The sequence below is a fragment of the Podarcis melisellensis genome (genome assembly GCF_964234715.1).
Source record: "Podarcis melisellensis genome assembly, chromosome: 1".
Classification (NCBI taxonomy): Eukaryota; Metazoa; Chordata; class Lepidosauria; order Squamata; family Lacertidae; genus Podarcis; species Podarcis melisellensis.
In genome coordinates, this window is record NC_138528.1 from 83,152,968 (window position 1) to 83,166,391 (window position 13,424).

General features: G+C 44.2%; 1 protein-coding gene across 1 annotated transcript in view; it reads right to left on the reverse strand.

Annotated features, from left to right (window-relative positions):
- PLEKHG3 (pleckstrin homology and RhoGEF domain containing G3) overlaps window positions 1-13,424 on the reverse strand; it is a 46,866-nt gene that overhangs the window by 9,960 nt on the left and 23,482 nt on the right. Inside the window, exons 4-13 of the mRNA XM_081888534.1 lie at window positions 12,156-12,225; window positions 11,828-11,874; window positions 10,740-10,890; window positions 8,935-9,066; window positions 6,232-6,414; window positions 4,432-4,524; window positions 3,857-3,943; window positions 3,285-3,318; window positions 2,722-2,826; window positions 35-106 (exon numbers count right to left, since the gene is read on the reverse strand). Coding sequence (XP_081744660.1) covers window positions 35-106; window positions 2,722-2,826; window positions 3,285-3,318; window positions 3,857-3,943; window positions 4,432-4,524; window positions 6,232-6,414; window positions 8,935-9,066; window positions 10,740-10,890; window positions 11,828-11,874; window positions 12,156-12,225 — 974 coding nt within the window. The remainder of the gene's footprint in view (window positions 1-34; window positions 107-2,721; window positions 2,827-3,284; window positions 3,319-3,856; window positions 3,944-4,431; window positions 4,525-6,231; window positions 6,415-8,934; window positions 9,067-10,739; window positions 10,891-11,827; window positions 11,875-12,155; window positions 12,226-13,424) is intronic.

A 13,424-nucleotide genomic window follows, 5' to 3' on the forward strand; every position in this document is an offset into this window, starting at 1 on the left:
TTCGTGCCACATGCTAAATGAGTGGAGCCCGCACCAGATTTCCTGCGGCCTTTACGCTCGAGTCCATCTAGGAGCCTCTCAGCAGTGTTTTTGCCACGGAAAGGCTCTAAGGATAGGATATAAGATACCTGTTAGAGTCAATACCATTCTGCTGGGGACGTTACTAAAGCCCTGCCTTGCTGGGGCCTGCACCACACTAGGGATGCAGTGACTCAGTGCAGCGGTGCACCTGGACCAGCGTCAGCCGTCGGCATCCTTGGGCACCTGCTGAGGATCCATCGCTGCCACCTCTGCTGCCCCAGATTCCCTTGTTTGCCACTTTGATGAACACAATGCTGAATTGCCCACAATGCCCCCGAACAATGTACTGGGGGCAAGTACAATGGCAATGGCTTGGTACCCAGAGAGGTGCTGCTACCACTGCCCTTGCCTTCCTCCTTTGGTAAGCGTACTTGCCCACCTCATGTCCATTGGAAAGGGAGGAGGTGGAAGTGGTGATGCTAGGGGAGAAGAACTGCCTGCTGCTGGGGGGTGGGGGGAGCATAAGAGGAACCTATGCTGTATGGTCCTATACTGCTGCCAGTTGCAGTCTGTACTAGATTATTTGTAGGGTCTCCTTCCAACTCTCTGGGCCATTCTAGATTATTTTCAGGGAACAAAGAGCATGTTGTTTTGACACTCTTGTTGCAGGCATAAATATTACGTTGTGTTTTACTCAGAGCAGACCTGTTGAAATTAATGAACACAACTACATTAGGTCCATAATACCACCCAATAGCTATTTAAGAGGCCCATTTTCTCAACACTCCTGGAAAAACCTTTTAACGATCTGCTTTTAACAAGCAGGTGCCCTTCAGAAGATCCTCTAGCGAGCTCTCTTTTTAGAAGCTGTCTAGGCTTGCAGCACCCAAGACTTGAGCTCAGCAGTTCTCTCTTGACACAGCAATCAAACAATGCACACAGGACCTCAGCACACTTTTACACGCCACAAACTCAGCCCAGCACACAGAGACCCACAGGCATCTACTAGAATTGCAAGTTGCAAAAGCAGGCCATGATGTGTGTGGTTGCTCCCCATCCCAAAAAAACCTATGCTGTGTAAGGAGTTGTTGACAGCAAGAGCACCCTTTATTAGGATAAGAAGCCAAGTAGGAATAAAAGGAATTTGGAACGGCTTCCATGTTTTGGTATGAAAGTACAACACCCAGGAGAGTCAACGAAATGGAACCAGCCTGCCCTGACTTGCACAAGCTTGCCTGACACATTGGTGAAAGGTGGTTGTTCTACACAACATTCTGAAGAGCAGTCAGAGGGAGCAGTGGGAGAGGGGTCACTAGTTCAGTGGAAGACTTCCCAGTTCAGCTCCCAGCCTGGATTTCAGGTAGAAGGAATGGGAAAGGCCTCTCTACCTGACACCCTGGGATACTGACTCAGATCAAGGCTGCGGATGGAGGACTAGCCCGGTTGAAGTCTGTAAGCTATGTGTCTTCAAGTCCACCTATCCTAGCCTTCTGAATTTGGAAGCAGATTGGCCTGAATGTTGTGAAAGAATGGTAAATACTTCTTGAATGTGGAAATTGCATAGGATAGCATTTGCCAAACATTTGCCTCCAGATGTTTTTGACTACAATTCCCAGCGAAGACTGCCCTAACAGCAGCACTGATGGATCAGACCAAAAGGCTGAACCAATTCATCACCTTGCTGCCAAGAAATAGTCAGGTTGCCATTGCCACAGTTTTTCCACAGTTTAGGCTACTGATGGCAGATGCAAGAGGGACTAGGTGAGGGGAGAGTATAAAGTTGTTTACTGGCATGATCCAACTCTGAATTACCTGTTTCTGAAGCAGAGGTTCAAAACAGGAAGGAGAACAGGCTCTAGTACTTACTTGAAACAAGACCTCTTTTTAGCTCTATGTGTGTTGTTGAATAGTGTGTTTTTTAAAACAAAAGTTCAATATGGTCTATGACAACCAAAGTTTTGATTTTGCATTTATGTATGTAAAAATGTATATGGTATAAATGAGTATTATCCTATGCTTAAGAATCAGTATTTCAATGTCCATTAACTCCATTTATAGCAGGTATGGGGAATCTTCAGTCCAACAGATGTTGCTGAACTATAAGTCTCAACATCCCTTGCCATCGGCCACGCTTTCTGAGGCTGATGGAAGTTGTAATGCAGCGACATCTGGAGGGCCAAAGCTTCCCTATACCTGGTCTACAGCTCCTGAAGGGGGAGTATTTCATTCCAAAATGCAGGGAACGAAAATGAAAAAGTATTCTACCAGTAAGCACTGGACCCGTTCTCCTTTCTGTTTTGATTCTTCATGGTGCTTCCTGTATTGCTGAAGTGAAGGTGACAAGTTCACAGTGACACTGGGAGAAAAATTCCCATAGAACTGTCCAGAACAAACAAAGGTATGTTCTCTGAACATTGTCTGTGTGTGTTTGTGGTGTGCCAGAGGTCATTAGGCCTTGGCAGAGTAAATGCTCCAGCACCTGTCAGCTGCACTAAGCTCCAATATTAATTTCTATCAACAGACTACTGGCAAGCCACTACAGAAAACAAAAACTTCTGCCCTATAGTCAATAGCAACAGCAGCAGTACACACAAGGTATGCCATCAGGATACAGTAACAACAGCTACACCTACACCTACACACACACACACACACACACACACACCACTGCTTGGATAGGTACATCCCTGCCCTGTTTACCTGATTGCCGGCGCCCCTGCCGGCCATACTGAGGAATGTCTTCTGTAGGTTGGTATGACAGGGACTTCTTCAGCCTCTCTGGACTGTATTTGTAGCGAGAAGGATCTAAAGGAAGCGGCAGGAGTGTTTGAGAACCTGTTAACTGCCCCCACTTGGTTTGACCAACCCCCTCATGCATGAACCAAGCTAACACCACCTTACCATTCTAATCCCCTGAATATTACATTTAGCAGCATAGGCTCCAGCAAGCAAACTCAGGCTCGGTTCGCAATCCAAGGAGGTGACAATTATATTAATTACAAGAGACAGAGAATTGGATCATCAATACAGCATCACATCTCAGAATCACATTCCACTTATTGTTGATTTCTGTGTTGTGTAATCTTCCTGCAACCAGGTGAAATAACCTAACCCCACGAGGCAGAGTACATTCTTAGACTTGTGTTGGAAAATTCTGACATGTCTGCTGCCTTGCCCTGCTGAGAACACAGTAAGCAGGAGGAGGATTTCTAAAAACAAACTACTGGGACATTATTATTTTTTAGAAAATAATGGAAACTTACAGTATGAGTCCATTTCCAAGATAGCTTCCTTGGCCTGAAGAAAAGAAGGTATTGGCTTAGCACTAAACTGAAAAGGAAATGGAAATCCAGGATCCTGAAACCTGAGGCAATGGGGAGTTCCCACCTCTCTTCCCTCCCCCAAAGAATAGCAGAGAGATAGGAAAGGAGAAAGGAGCTTCCCCTCAGCCCCATCATCCCTGGACACTAGGAACAAATTCCACCACAACTGTTGCCCCTTTCTCAGTTGGACAAAGGAGCAGACAAAATTCCAAACACCAAACCTCTCATACCCACATTATGGAAGCACCTAGGCCTAGGTCTAGCTTGATATGGCTGGGCTTTGTATGATTCAGTAAAGAGAACCAATCAAGCATACTCAAGAGTAAAGAAAAGGCAAAGATGTATAGAAGAAAGAACACCTCCAATAGCACCCCTCTGATTCAAAGAAGAAAAAGAGCATTTCTTGAGCCATGGCTCAGACTAAGTTTTAAAGAAAGGCAGAGAACTCCATGGGGTCTCCAGCATCCATTCTACAGACATACGAAGGAGAAGGAAGGAGAGCCTCCACTTACTTTCTGAGGGATGATGGCGTGGTGGTTTTCCAGAATCAGGCGCTTGATGTGGTGAGTCCAAACCCGCTTCTCCTCCCCCGATTTGGCCTGGGAACAAAAGTACACCTTATGCATCTCGGAAGCCAGGATTACTCACCTGACTCAGCTACACCTCAGCCCTTTTTGAGTGTTGCCACTCTTTCCGCTGTTATCAGGCAAACGCACACACCAGGCCCACCTGCTGTGGACACCTAACAACTCACACTCTTATGATATTCTCCAATGAGCATTCTTATCACCAGTATCTCCACACCGCTGACAAACGCTGGCATTGCAATGCACCAACAAACTGCCCTAACCCCTCATTCACATCCTCTTCCTTCCAAAACACACACCTTGCATTCTCTGCCCCAAAACCAATCGACCCATTTTCTCAGGTCCTGTTACTGCCCCTCTTATTTTCACTCGGTGCCTGCCCTTATTCAGGCTGCCAGTTTTGCATCAGGCACCCCATCAACACACGTTTCCAACTATCTCCGTACCTTGCCCCCAAATCACTTTCAAACCCCCTTATAAAGGACAGTGGCTTATCTCACCTGGATGTTGTACTGCTGTTTGCTGTGTTTGTAATGGGTGACGGTGAAGCACAGTGAGTCTCGTGTACTCTCAATCAGCATCAGGGAGGAGCACTGAAGGAGCAGAGGGAGAGATGTCAAACCAAGGTATCCATTATAACGTCAACAACAAAAGTTCGCCAAATCTGCCACCTCTCTGAATCATCCGAGGGCTGCCAGTATAAACAGAGAGGCACCCTCAAAAGGACAACAAAGACCTTTTAACTTGACCAACTTTGGGTGGCCAAGGTTTGGGGACGACGACCATAAGGTTTGTTATAATATCTATAAGTGTGCGTTTGTCAATTCCTGTGTTGTTGTCAGTTCCTTTTTAAAAACAATGTAGAGTACTAAATTTTAGAACAGACATAAATAATATAAAGAAGAAAAACATGCTGTATTCAGAACTAAAGAACACCAGTCCCCCTCCCACCCCATCATCCACTGACCCTCTCTCCCCACCCCTTCCACAGAGAATTTGATGCCATCAGCACATCCAAAACATATTCATACTTGGTTATGGTAGGGACACAGATTCAGGTAAAGAAAAAGTATCCAGTGCCTACACCTCTCAGGCTTAAAACAGCCAAACAGATTTGTATTGGGTTGGAACAGATCTATTATCACCTTGCATATGCACATGTTGTTGTTTTCGGTTCCTGTGCCTTTGAGATGGGCGAGAGTGGCACATATAAATGTTTGATGTATAGAAAGATTAAGGGTAGCTTTTCTTGGCAACAGCAAAACAAAGAGAAAGGAGATGGGGGTGAAATTTGGGGCAGTCACTTCACACCATCACATTGTGGGGTCAGCAGGTGCCACTGCAATTTATATACAACCCAGTAGCAAGAAAAATGGATTCCGCTCCCTTTTGGCTGTGTGGAAATAGCAGCACACCCATTGATACCCTTTTCCTCTTAATTAGTCTGGAAAAGCCACCACTCCTTTGATTTTGCATTCGAAGTCACTAATGCAAATGTGTCTGTGGAGCAAACCTCCCCGTTTTTCTGCAACTGGGCATTTGAAGGGTAACAAATTCACACTGTTGCTCTCATGTATGTGTGAGAAATGCCCTCGCCATCCTTCTTCCCTCCTGAGTCATGCCTAGGATTGTGCTGGGAGACGGAAGGCAGCAGCAGTGGGAGAGTCAGGTCAGGTAGAGAAAAGTTTGCCTTGGGGCCTTCTATACTGGATCATAAATTCACATCTGCTTCAGCTGTCAGGTATGAGTTCCAAAGTGACAAAGAATGATTCATGCTCACACCCCTCCTACCCTGATACCCAAGATGCCCTCCTGACCGCTCAAAAACAGGGAGGAAGAATTAATCACACTGCCTACTCATAGGGAGGAGGGGGAGATGAACTTCTTTTCAGTTCATGTTTAATAGTGAATCTACTTATTTTGCACTTGCTAAAACAATACATGAAACGAAACTCCGTCAGCCTTTGGAATTCGCATTTCTCTGAATTTTGCAGTGCAGTCCTCCAGCCAAGTAATGTGTACAAAAATGCAAATATTAGGGCAAAGTGTGCATAAAAGTACATGGATCAGGGTAAATAGCATAAAAATAGGTTAGGGGAAATTGCTTTGCATGTGTATATATATCAGGAGAAATTAACACTAAAATGCTGGTGAATTTTCATGGACTGTAAAAAAACAAACCAACTGATGTGGAAATGTGGATAACTGGACTTCAAGATTGGAAAATTGACAGAAACCAAAACTGAAAAGATTCACTCATCCCCATGAATGAACAGAATTGCAAGGTTGGGACTACTTACTGGAATGTGGCTTTTGTATATATAATGATCGCCCCGTTTCTTTGTTATCAGCAAGATCTTGTCAAACAAGAAGAAAGTTCTCTCATTCCTGACCCGATGGACACGGAAAGTACCCTCCAGCACAAGCTCTCCATAAGTGGTCAGGTCAGGACCCTTCCAGTTTATAAGCAATGACTGAATCTCCTGTAAAACAGCAAAAGGCGGGGGGGGGGGTGTTAGAAAAAAGATGAAATATTTCCATCCCTATTAGGAGCCATTTCAAGGCAACCCCAAACAGAGTTACGAAGATGCCAGCATTGCTTGTAGCCTGTGCTGTGACAGAATTACAGCCACTTGAGAATTTTGAAAAAAATAAATAAATAATGGTATGTAGATAGTACCCAATGCCACACAAATAGTGTTCCACTAATGCAACAGGGCTTCCTCTCCCCACATGTCCCCAAAAGTTGCTCCAGGAGGTCTCCCTACCCTCTGGAGCAGATTTTGAGTATGTGAGGGGAGATAAGAGCAGCGAGGGGGGAAGTCCCATTGTACAAGAGGAACGACAGCATTGGATACAATGCTATACATTTAGCCTGCAGAATACATTCATTTCAACACAACTCAGAATATAAGCTTCCCCCCAACACTTCCATTGTTTAACCTTCACAAACATTCAAAGTATTTTTGAAATCTGTCAGCAGTCTTGAAAATAAATGCCTAGCATTACCAACAACAAAACGATCTGAATGGTTTCGTACCCAGAGGGTCTCTTTCATCAGCAAAAGTTAAAGAAGGGAATCTTAAGTATTCTAAATATTTGTCCCTTTCTTCTACTTAGTTTGAAAGGTTCTAAGAATCTTCCAAATGAGACACTGGAAAGGTAGATTTGTCCAGTGTAAAGTCACTCTGTGAGGCTGAACCAAAGCAGCTGGTGGAACACAAGCCCCTATTTTTATATATTTCTGTCATTTATAGCCAGTCTTCTAATGAACTATTCAAGGCTGCTTCTCTCTCTGCCTCAATGTTCCCTCTGCTATGAGAACACGTACACCTCCAAACCGGACTCCAATTCCCTCCAGCCCCAAGTCAGCACGGCCAATGTTCAGGGATGATGGGAGTTACAGTCCAGAAACATCTAAGCATGGGCACAGGTTCCCCATTCCTGAGTCAGAGGGTTCTAGTGTTACAGGTTGAAGCCAGAAGGGGCATCGTGACAAATCATTCAGCCGGAACTCTGGTATTATTACAGCACATTCCATCAGCAATTCCTGCTTCTTGCCTGAAGCCCAGTAAAGAAGCATTTGCTACACAGCCCCCACAGATCATAATATGATCCACAGCTTGTGTAATATAAACCACCAACCCATAAAAAGAGTCATTTAGAAAGAATTTTGCTCCTACCATCTTCCTTTGCTCTGGACAGATCGCTACCCTTCATTTTAAGTAACTTGCTCTTTCTAATCCTTATGTAGTTTCCAATTTGTGGGTGCCATTACAGTGGTACCTCGGTTTACAAACTTAATCCGTTCCTGAAGTCCGTTCTTAAACCGAATCTGTTCTTAAACAGAGGCACGCTTTCCCTAATGAGGCCTCCTGCTGCCGGTGCCCTTCCACCATTCGGTTTCCATTTGTAGACCGAGGTAAAGTTTGCAAACTGGAACACTACTTCCGGTTTTGCGGAGTTCGTAAACTGAATTGTTCGTAAACAGGACTGTTCTTAAACCCAGGTACCACTGTATATTGCAGATGACTAAAGAATTGATTGCCCCAGTTCAAATTACTTTTGTAGTTATCTTAAAGCTTGCCTACTGTTTTCATAGGGTGCCGTCATCACCTTGCTCAAATTCCCTGCAGAAATGAATTAATTGGCTGAAAACACAGATGAAAACTAAGGTAAGGCCTTACACCACCTACAGCAAGCATGACCACTGGTCCTGTTAACTAGGGATGATGGGAGTTGTAGTCCCAAAACAGCTGGAGGGCAAAGTTTGGCCATGCCTGACCTACAGCAACCTACGTGCACTTCTAAAACCTCAAGAAGAGAAAAATTTAAATTCAATGTTTGGAAACATGTCATTAAATTTCCATGACACTAATGCTGATACGGGTGGAGTCCTCACAAGGGCGTTTTAAAGACTGAATAATGTAAATGAAATCTGGAATGATGAGAGGCTAAGGAAGTGCAAGCAAACTGGGAATGCACTTAAAATCTGCTGGGGTGATATTGTGAGGCTATTTGCAGGACTCTAATTGTGTTAAGGCTCAAACCAAAAATTGATATTCAGTACTAGGGGTCAGTCCCTGAGCTTGACAGTGTATGTATGTACGTACTGAGGTCTGGAAAAAAAGGGGAAATTAGACATTGCAAACTGGAATGAGGAAAAGGGAATACTGGACCAAAAATGCCTTTTATCTATCGCTCTATCTTTAAAAATCCCTTTAGCTAGCAACACTTCATGGTAAGGAATGTTGCAGTGCTAGGAAGCAGCAGGAAAGAGAGCAAACCACTAAAGATAGTAATAACACACATGGTTGCCATCGTGTTTTGCGAGTCAGTTTCATTTTGCATATACGTACTTAAGGGAATTTCCCTTTATGGGTTATGAAAGGTGGCATTGCCTGATGCATCAGCCAGGGTGAATATACAACACTTACTTGTGAATTGCCACAGCTCTCCAAGGATAATGCCACACCTGGGACAACTTTCCCCTTTCAAATTACCTGCAGGCGCACAGCATGCTCGTGCTTCCGTTTCATGTCATTGATATACCAAGCCACACAGGTCATGGTGTCAATCGCCTCTTCCACCACTTCATAGCCATCCTCTTCTATGTCGAAGTGCTTTGCTATCTCCTAGGACAAAACCACACAGCCAAGAGTTGTAAGGCTCTCTAACACAAATTCATTTCACCAGTTTGTTGTCTCTTGACCACTGCCCAGTTTACTAAGCTCTGGGGCCCAGGTAAGTATACAAGGGTCAAGCCAAGTAATAACTTAAAGTCATTTTAAAAACCCCATTATGCTGAGTGAGTCAGATCATTGGTCAACCTAGTTCAGAACTGTCCATAGTGATTGACAGCAGGTCTTTCGAGTTAGGTAGGACATTCCCACCCTACCTGGAAATGCCAGGGATTGGACCTGAGACCTTCTGCTTTTGAAGTTGATACTCTTATCACTGAACTATGGCCCTTCTCCAAAGCCTTAAGAAGCATAAATCATGACATAAATACTGGTTGTCTCCATTGGAGCCCTTTCCATTCATGAAAAAGGCTTCCTGATCCCAGGGGAAGCTTCTTTGAACAGTTGGGATGTATGAGACAATGTCCGTTGATTCTTCTTCCCTATGTAACACCGTGATTCCTCAAAAATCTGCTCCAGAGGGTTGGGAAACCCTCTGGAGCAGGTTAGGAAGATGGCACGGAAGCTGTAGGTAGAAGTGGCTCACTTCACCCTTTCATGGAAACGTCTGCTGGATCAGTGAAATTTCCATAGGTTTTTGGGGAGAATCTTTGAAACCAAAGTCCCATGCTTTCTTTAAAAATAACAATGCAAAAAAACTTTTTCAACATGGTGGCATGTTGATTGCAGCAGCGGCAACAACAAAAGTCACTCACCTATGGAAGTACAAAAAGGTGACTATTATCATCTATGGTGGGATTGCTTGGTAGAGTCTAGGCTAGCAAATTCAATTAGACCTTGTCTTTTTCCTTTGAACCATATTGAAGGATCAGTCCATTGGATAAATATGAGCAAGAAATCGTAACTTACTGCAAGAAGTTTAATTTACACAAAATATTGTGTGGGATTTGGCCATTATGGCCATATTAATTGGAGAAAAGATCAGGGGTGGAATCATTTCAGTGGTTATATTAAAAAAGCACACCCATTATGTTACTCAAATGTTATGTCTATTGTTGTTAAACTTAAAATATGACAGTATCAAGAACGTTTTATGAAAATCAGCGTAGGAAGATGTAGGCTTTAGTGGTATGATGAATTGCCTGCAGGCTTCTGACAGGCTAATCACCAATTACAGGGTGCTGGGACAGATGGGCCTTTGGCCTCATCCACCAGGGCTCTTCTTACATTACTTTTTTGTTATTTATTTGAATTATGAAAAACATAATGTAGAGCAATTGGGGAAAGTATCCTATCTCTGCATAAATGGATAAACACTGGTAACATACAAATCTGATCCCTTCACAGAAATAGGGCTGGTTTTGAAATACATACAGAGATGTCTGAGAAACCATTTCCTTGTATAGCTAATTCCTACAATCTATATTTCCTCATGTGTGACCCACAGAGACTATTTGTATAATTGCAAATACTCAAACTCTGTATTAGTTCTCAACTGTTCCCACTTGACTAGTGGCCAATACATTTTCTAAGAGAGAGGTGACATTTGCTTGAACACAGATCTGCACATTTTATGGTTGAATTTTAGGCAAAACGGGTAGAGGGTGAAGCACACAGGTCCCAAAGCTGCAAAGTTAGACAACACAACTAGGCTACTGCTATATTACCTGAAGGAGCAGGTGATATTTGAGAATGCGCTGGACAGGCTTGAGAAGGTAGGAGCCAAGGGGCAATGAGTGACGGATTTGCTCTTGCCGCTCGCGAAAGAACTTGGCCAGCTGTTTGTTCCTCATGCATTCGGTCAGAGCTGCCACAGAGCTAGAGGGTCAAACCCATCACGGTATAATGAATAGCACTGAAGATCAAAGCAGAGAACCTCCCACCTTCCCTTGAAGATGAGTTGACGGACAGGCATGCTCAAACACCCCGACAAAGGACAGCAATGCAAGGGTTTAAAAACAAGATCCGGAAGCCAGTGACAGCCAGACTAGCTAACAGAGAGAAGCAATCAGACTTTGGCAATATAGCACATCCTGTACCTCCTACAGGGAATTTCCTTTGATGAGTGTGGGGGAAACCTGGAAAGTCAGCCTGTTAGAGGGAAAGAAGAAGAAGACCCCTGGAGCAGGACTTTTGAGAACAGCTGTGGGGCTTCATTACCTTGCCTTGTTCTTTGCCTCTTGCTACGATTTGCAGAAACTTTCATGAAAGATAAACAGATTTATATAAATCATGCAAATCTGCTTAGCTTTCATAAAATGTTCTGTTTCTGCTAGACTATATAAATCAAGGGCAGCCAACATTAGGTGCTTTGTGGTTTTATTCTGTATTTTTATGCTGTGAAATGCCCTGAGATCTTAGGATGAAGGGAGTATACGAATTTTATTAATACAAACAACAACATGTTGCCCTTCAGATGTTGCTGGACTACAGCTCCCATCAGCCCGGACCATAGGCTAGGCTGGGTGAGGCTGAAGGGACTTGTAATCCCACAACATGTGGAGGGTACCACAGTGGCTATTCCCAATATAAGATGTACAGTCTGAAGAATTCAGCTGGTTTTACTGCAAGATTTGGGTTATCTTGTCACTGAACGCTGACTTTAAAAAAAAGCACCTACAAACTATTCTGTGTCCCGCAGAGACAGAGGCTGATCAAAGGTTTCTTCTGTGTAAAAAGATTAAGTTATTAGAGGGGAAAGGGTCACCCAAGGCCCCATGAAACCAGTTCTTCCTTCACTGCAAATGATACTCACTTAGGGTAGTTGTTACAGTATTGAGTGTAGATATCAAAATCCTGACTCTGTTGCAGGGAGAGGGAGAGGGAGAGAGAGAGAGAGAGCGCAATCAGTAAAAGATGGCTGGATATTCACTTAGCAATAATCTCAGCTTGCCTCTCAAAACATGCCCAGTACAGCTGTATAAAAGGAATGCCAACCTCACCCTACGTACTGTTTGTTTAAGCCCTCATACCTAATGGAAGCACCCAATAAGGGTGTCGAAAGGGCTTGTGCAGCAGAATTCTGTGACACTCCATGATACAGTCAGAGATTACCACAACACAGTATCTGCTCATCTCCTTACCCTGTCCACAAAACATCTTGCCACGGCAACAGGATCATTGTGGCAGCTGTCCAGATCCTGCAGAAGCTCACTGAGCAGAAATTGAGAAAAGGAAGAATCAGTGAGTCAGACAGACACACACATGGTGAAGCCTCTTGTGTCACATATTCTAAGCACAGCATCTCAGTAGCATAGGCACTCAAGGGACAGGATGGGTACATGCGGGAGGCAAAATGCAAACAACATTTCCCTTCCCTCCAAGTCCCAAACATAGAAGCAAAACTCAAGGCATGCAAAGATTTGGGAACAGTACTCACAGCACCCACCTGCACAGGGGAAGCCCTTCCACTGTTGCCAGGGAGCCAAAAACACAAGGCAGCCATTACACAGAAAGAGGGGCACTCATTGGTTAAAATGGCCAACTAGCTGCTCCAGCAACTATTCATGTAGCCTATTTGTTACAAACAGCATTTCCCCACTGCCCAAAGTGTCTTGCAGTGACAAGCTATGAGCTCATGTCTGCCCCAAGGAACTTTTTAATTTCGGGAGGGGAAGCTAGTTCACAGAACAGGCAAGCGACAAAACCAAGAACGCCCAGTAAGCCGGGAGCAATTTGAACTCAGTCTGCCCCTCTGACCTCCCCTCTCCTCAGTGCTTCATCATACAGGGAAGGATGTTGCTTCCCTGCTCTGAGACCAACACCGCCTCTCCACTTTCCTTTCCGCAGCCATGTCTGCCCAGGACTGTTCAAATAAACCCCAAGGGTCAAACATCCATGTTGTTATTTTGCAGACTTTCAGAATGAGACAAACCTTCTGGCTAAATGTGAAAGAATGTTGGCTCCCGCTTTCCAGCAATAGGGGAGCTGGACCAAGGGAGGAACAGAACTTATCAGAAGCTTGCCGCCCACACAATCCAACCCTCCAGTCAGCTTCAGCTTGATAACACAATCAGTAGGCATTAATCTGCATCTATCAGCTTCCATAAGATGCGTAGAGTGTTTCAAGTTCATGGCAAAGAGGTGACAGGAAAATGCCTGTCCCAAGGCGGACTTCAGTAATGTGCAAAACACAGGGCTGGCTTCTCATTAATAACAATGCAATCTTAAATGGCTTCTACTTAGAAGTTCTACTGATTATCCCAGGTAAGTGGGATAATGGGATAAGGGGTCCAGTATAGTTTCAAATTCGATGGAGGAATGTTGAGATTGGACTATAAGGTCCCTTCCAACTCTTCTACAATTCTATGACTGCAGCCTAAGACGTGTCAGCGGCGCTTATGCAGACAGGG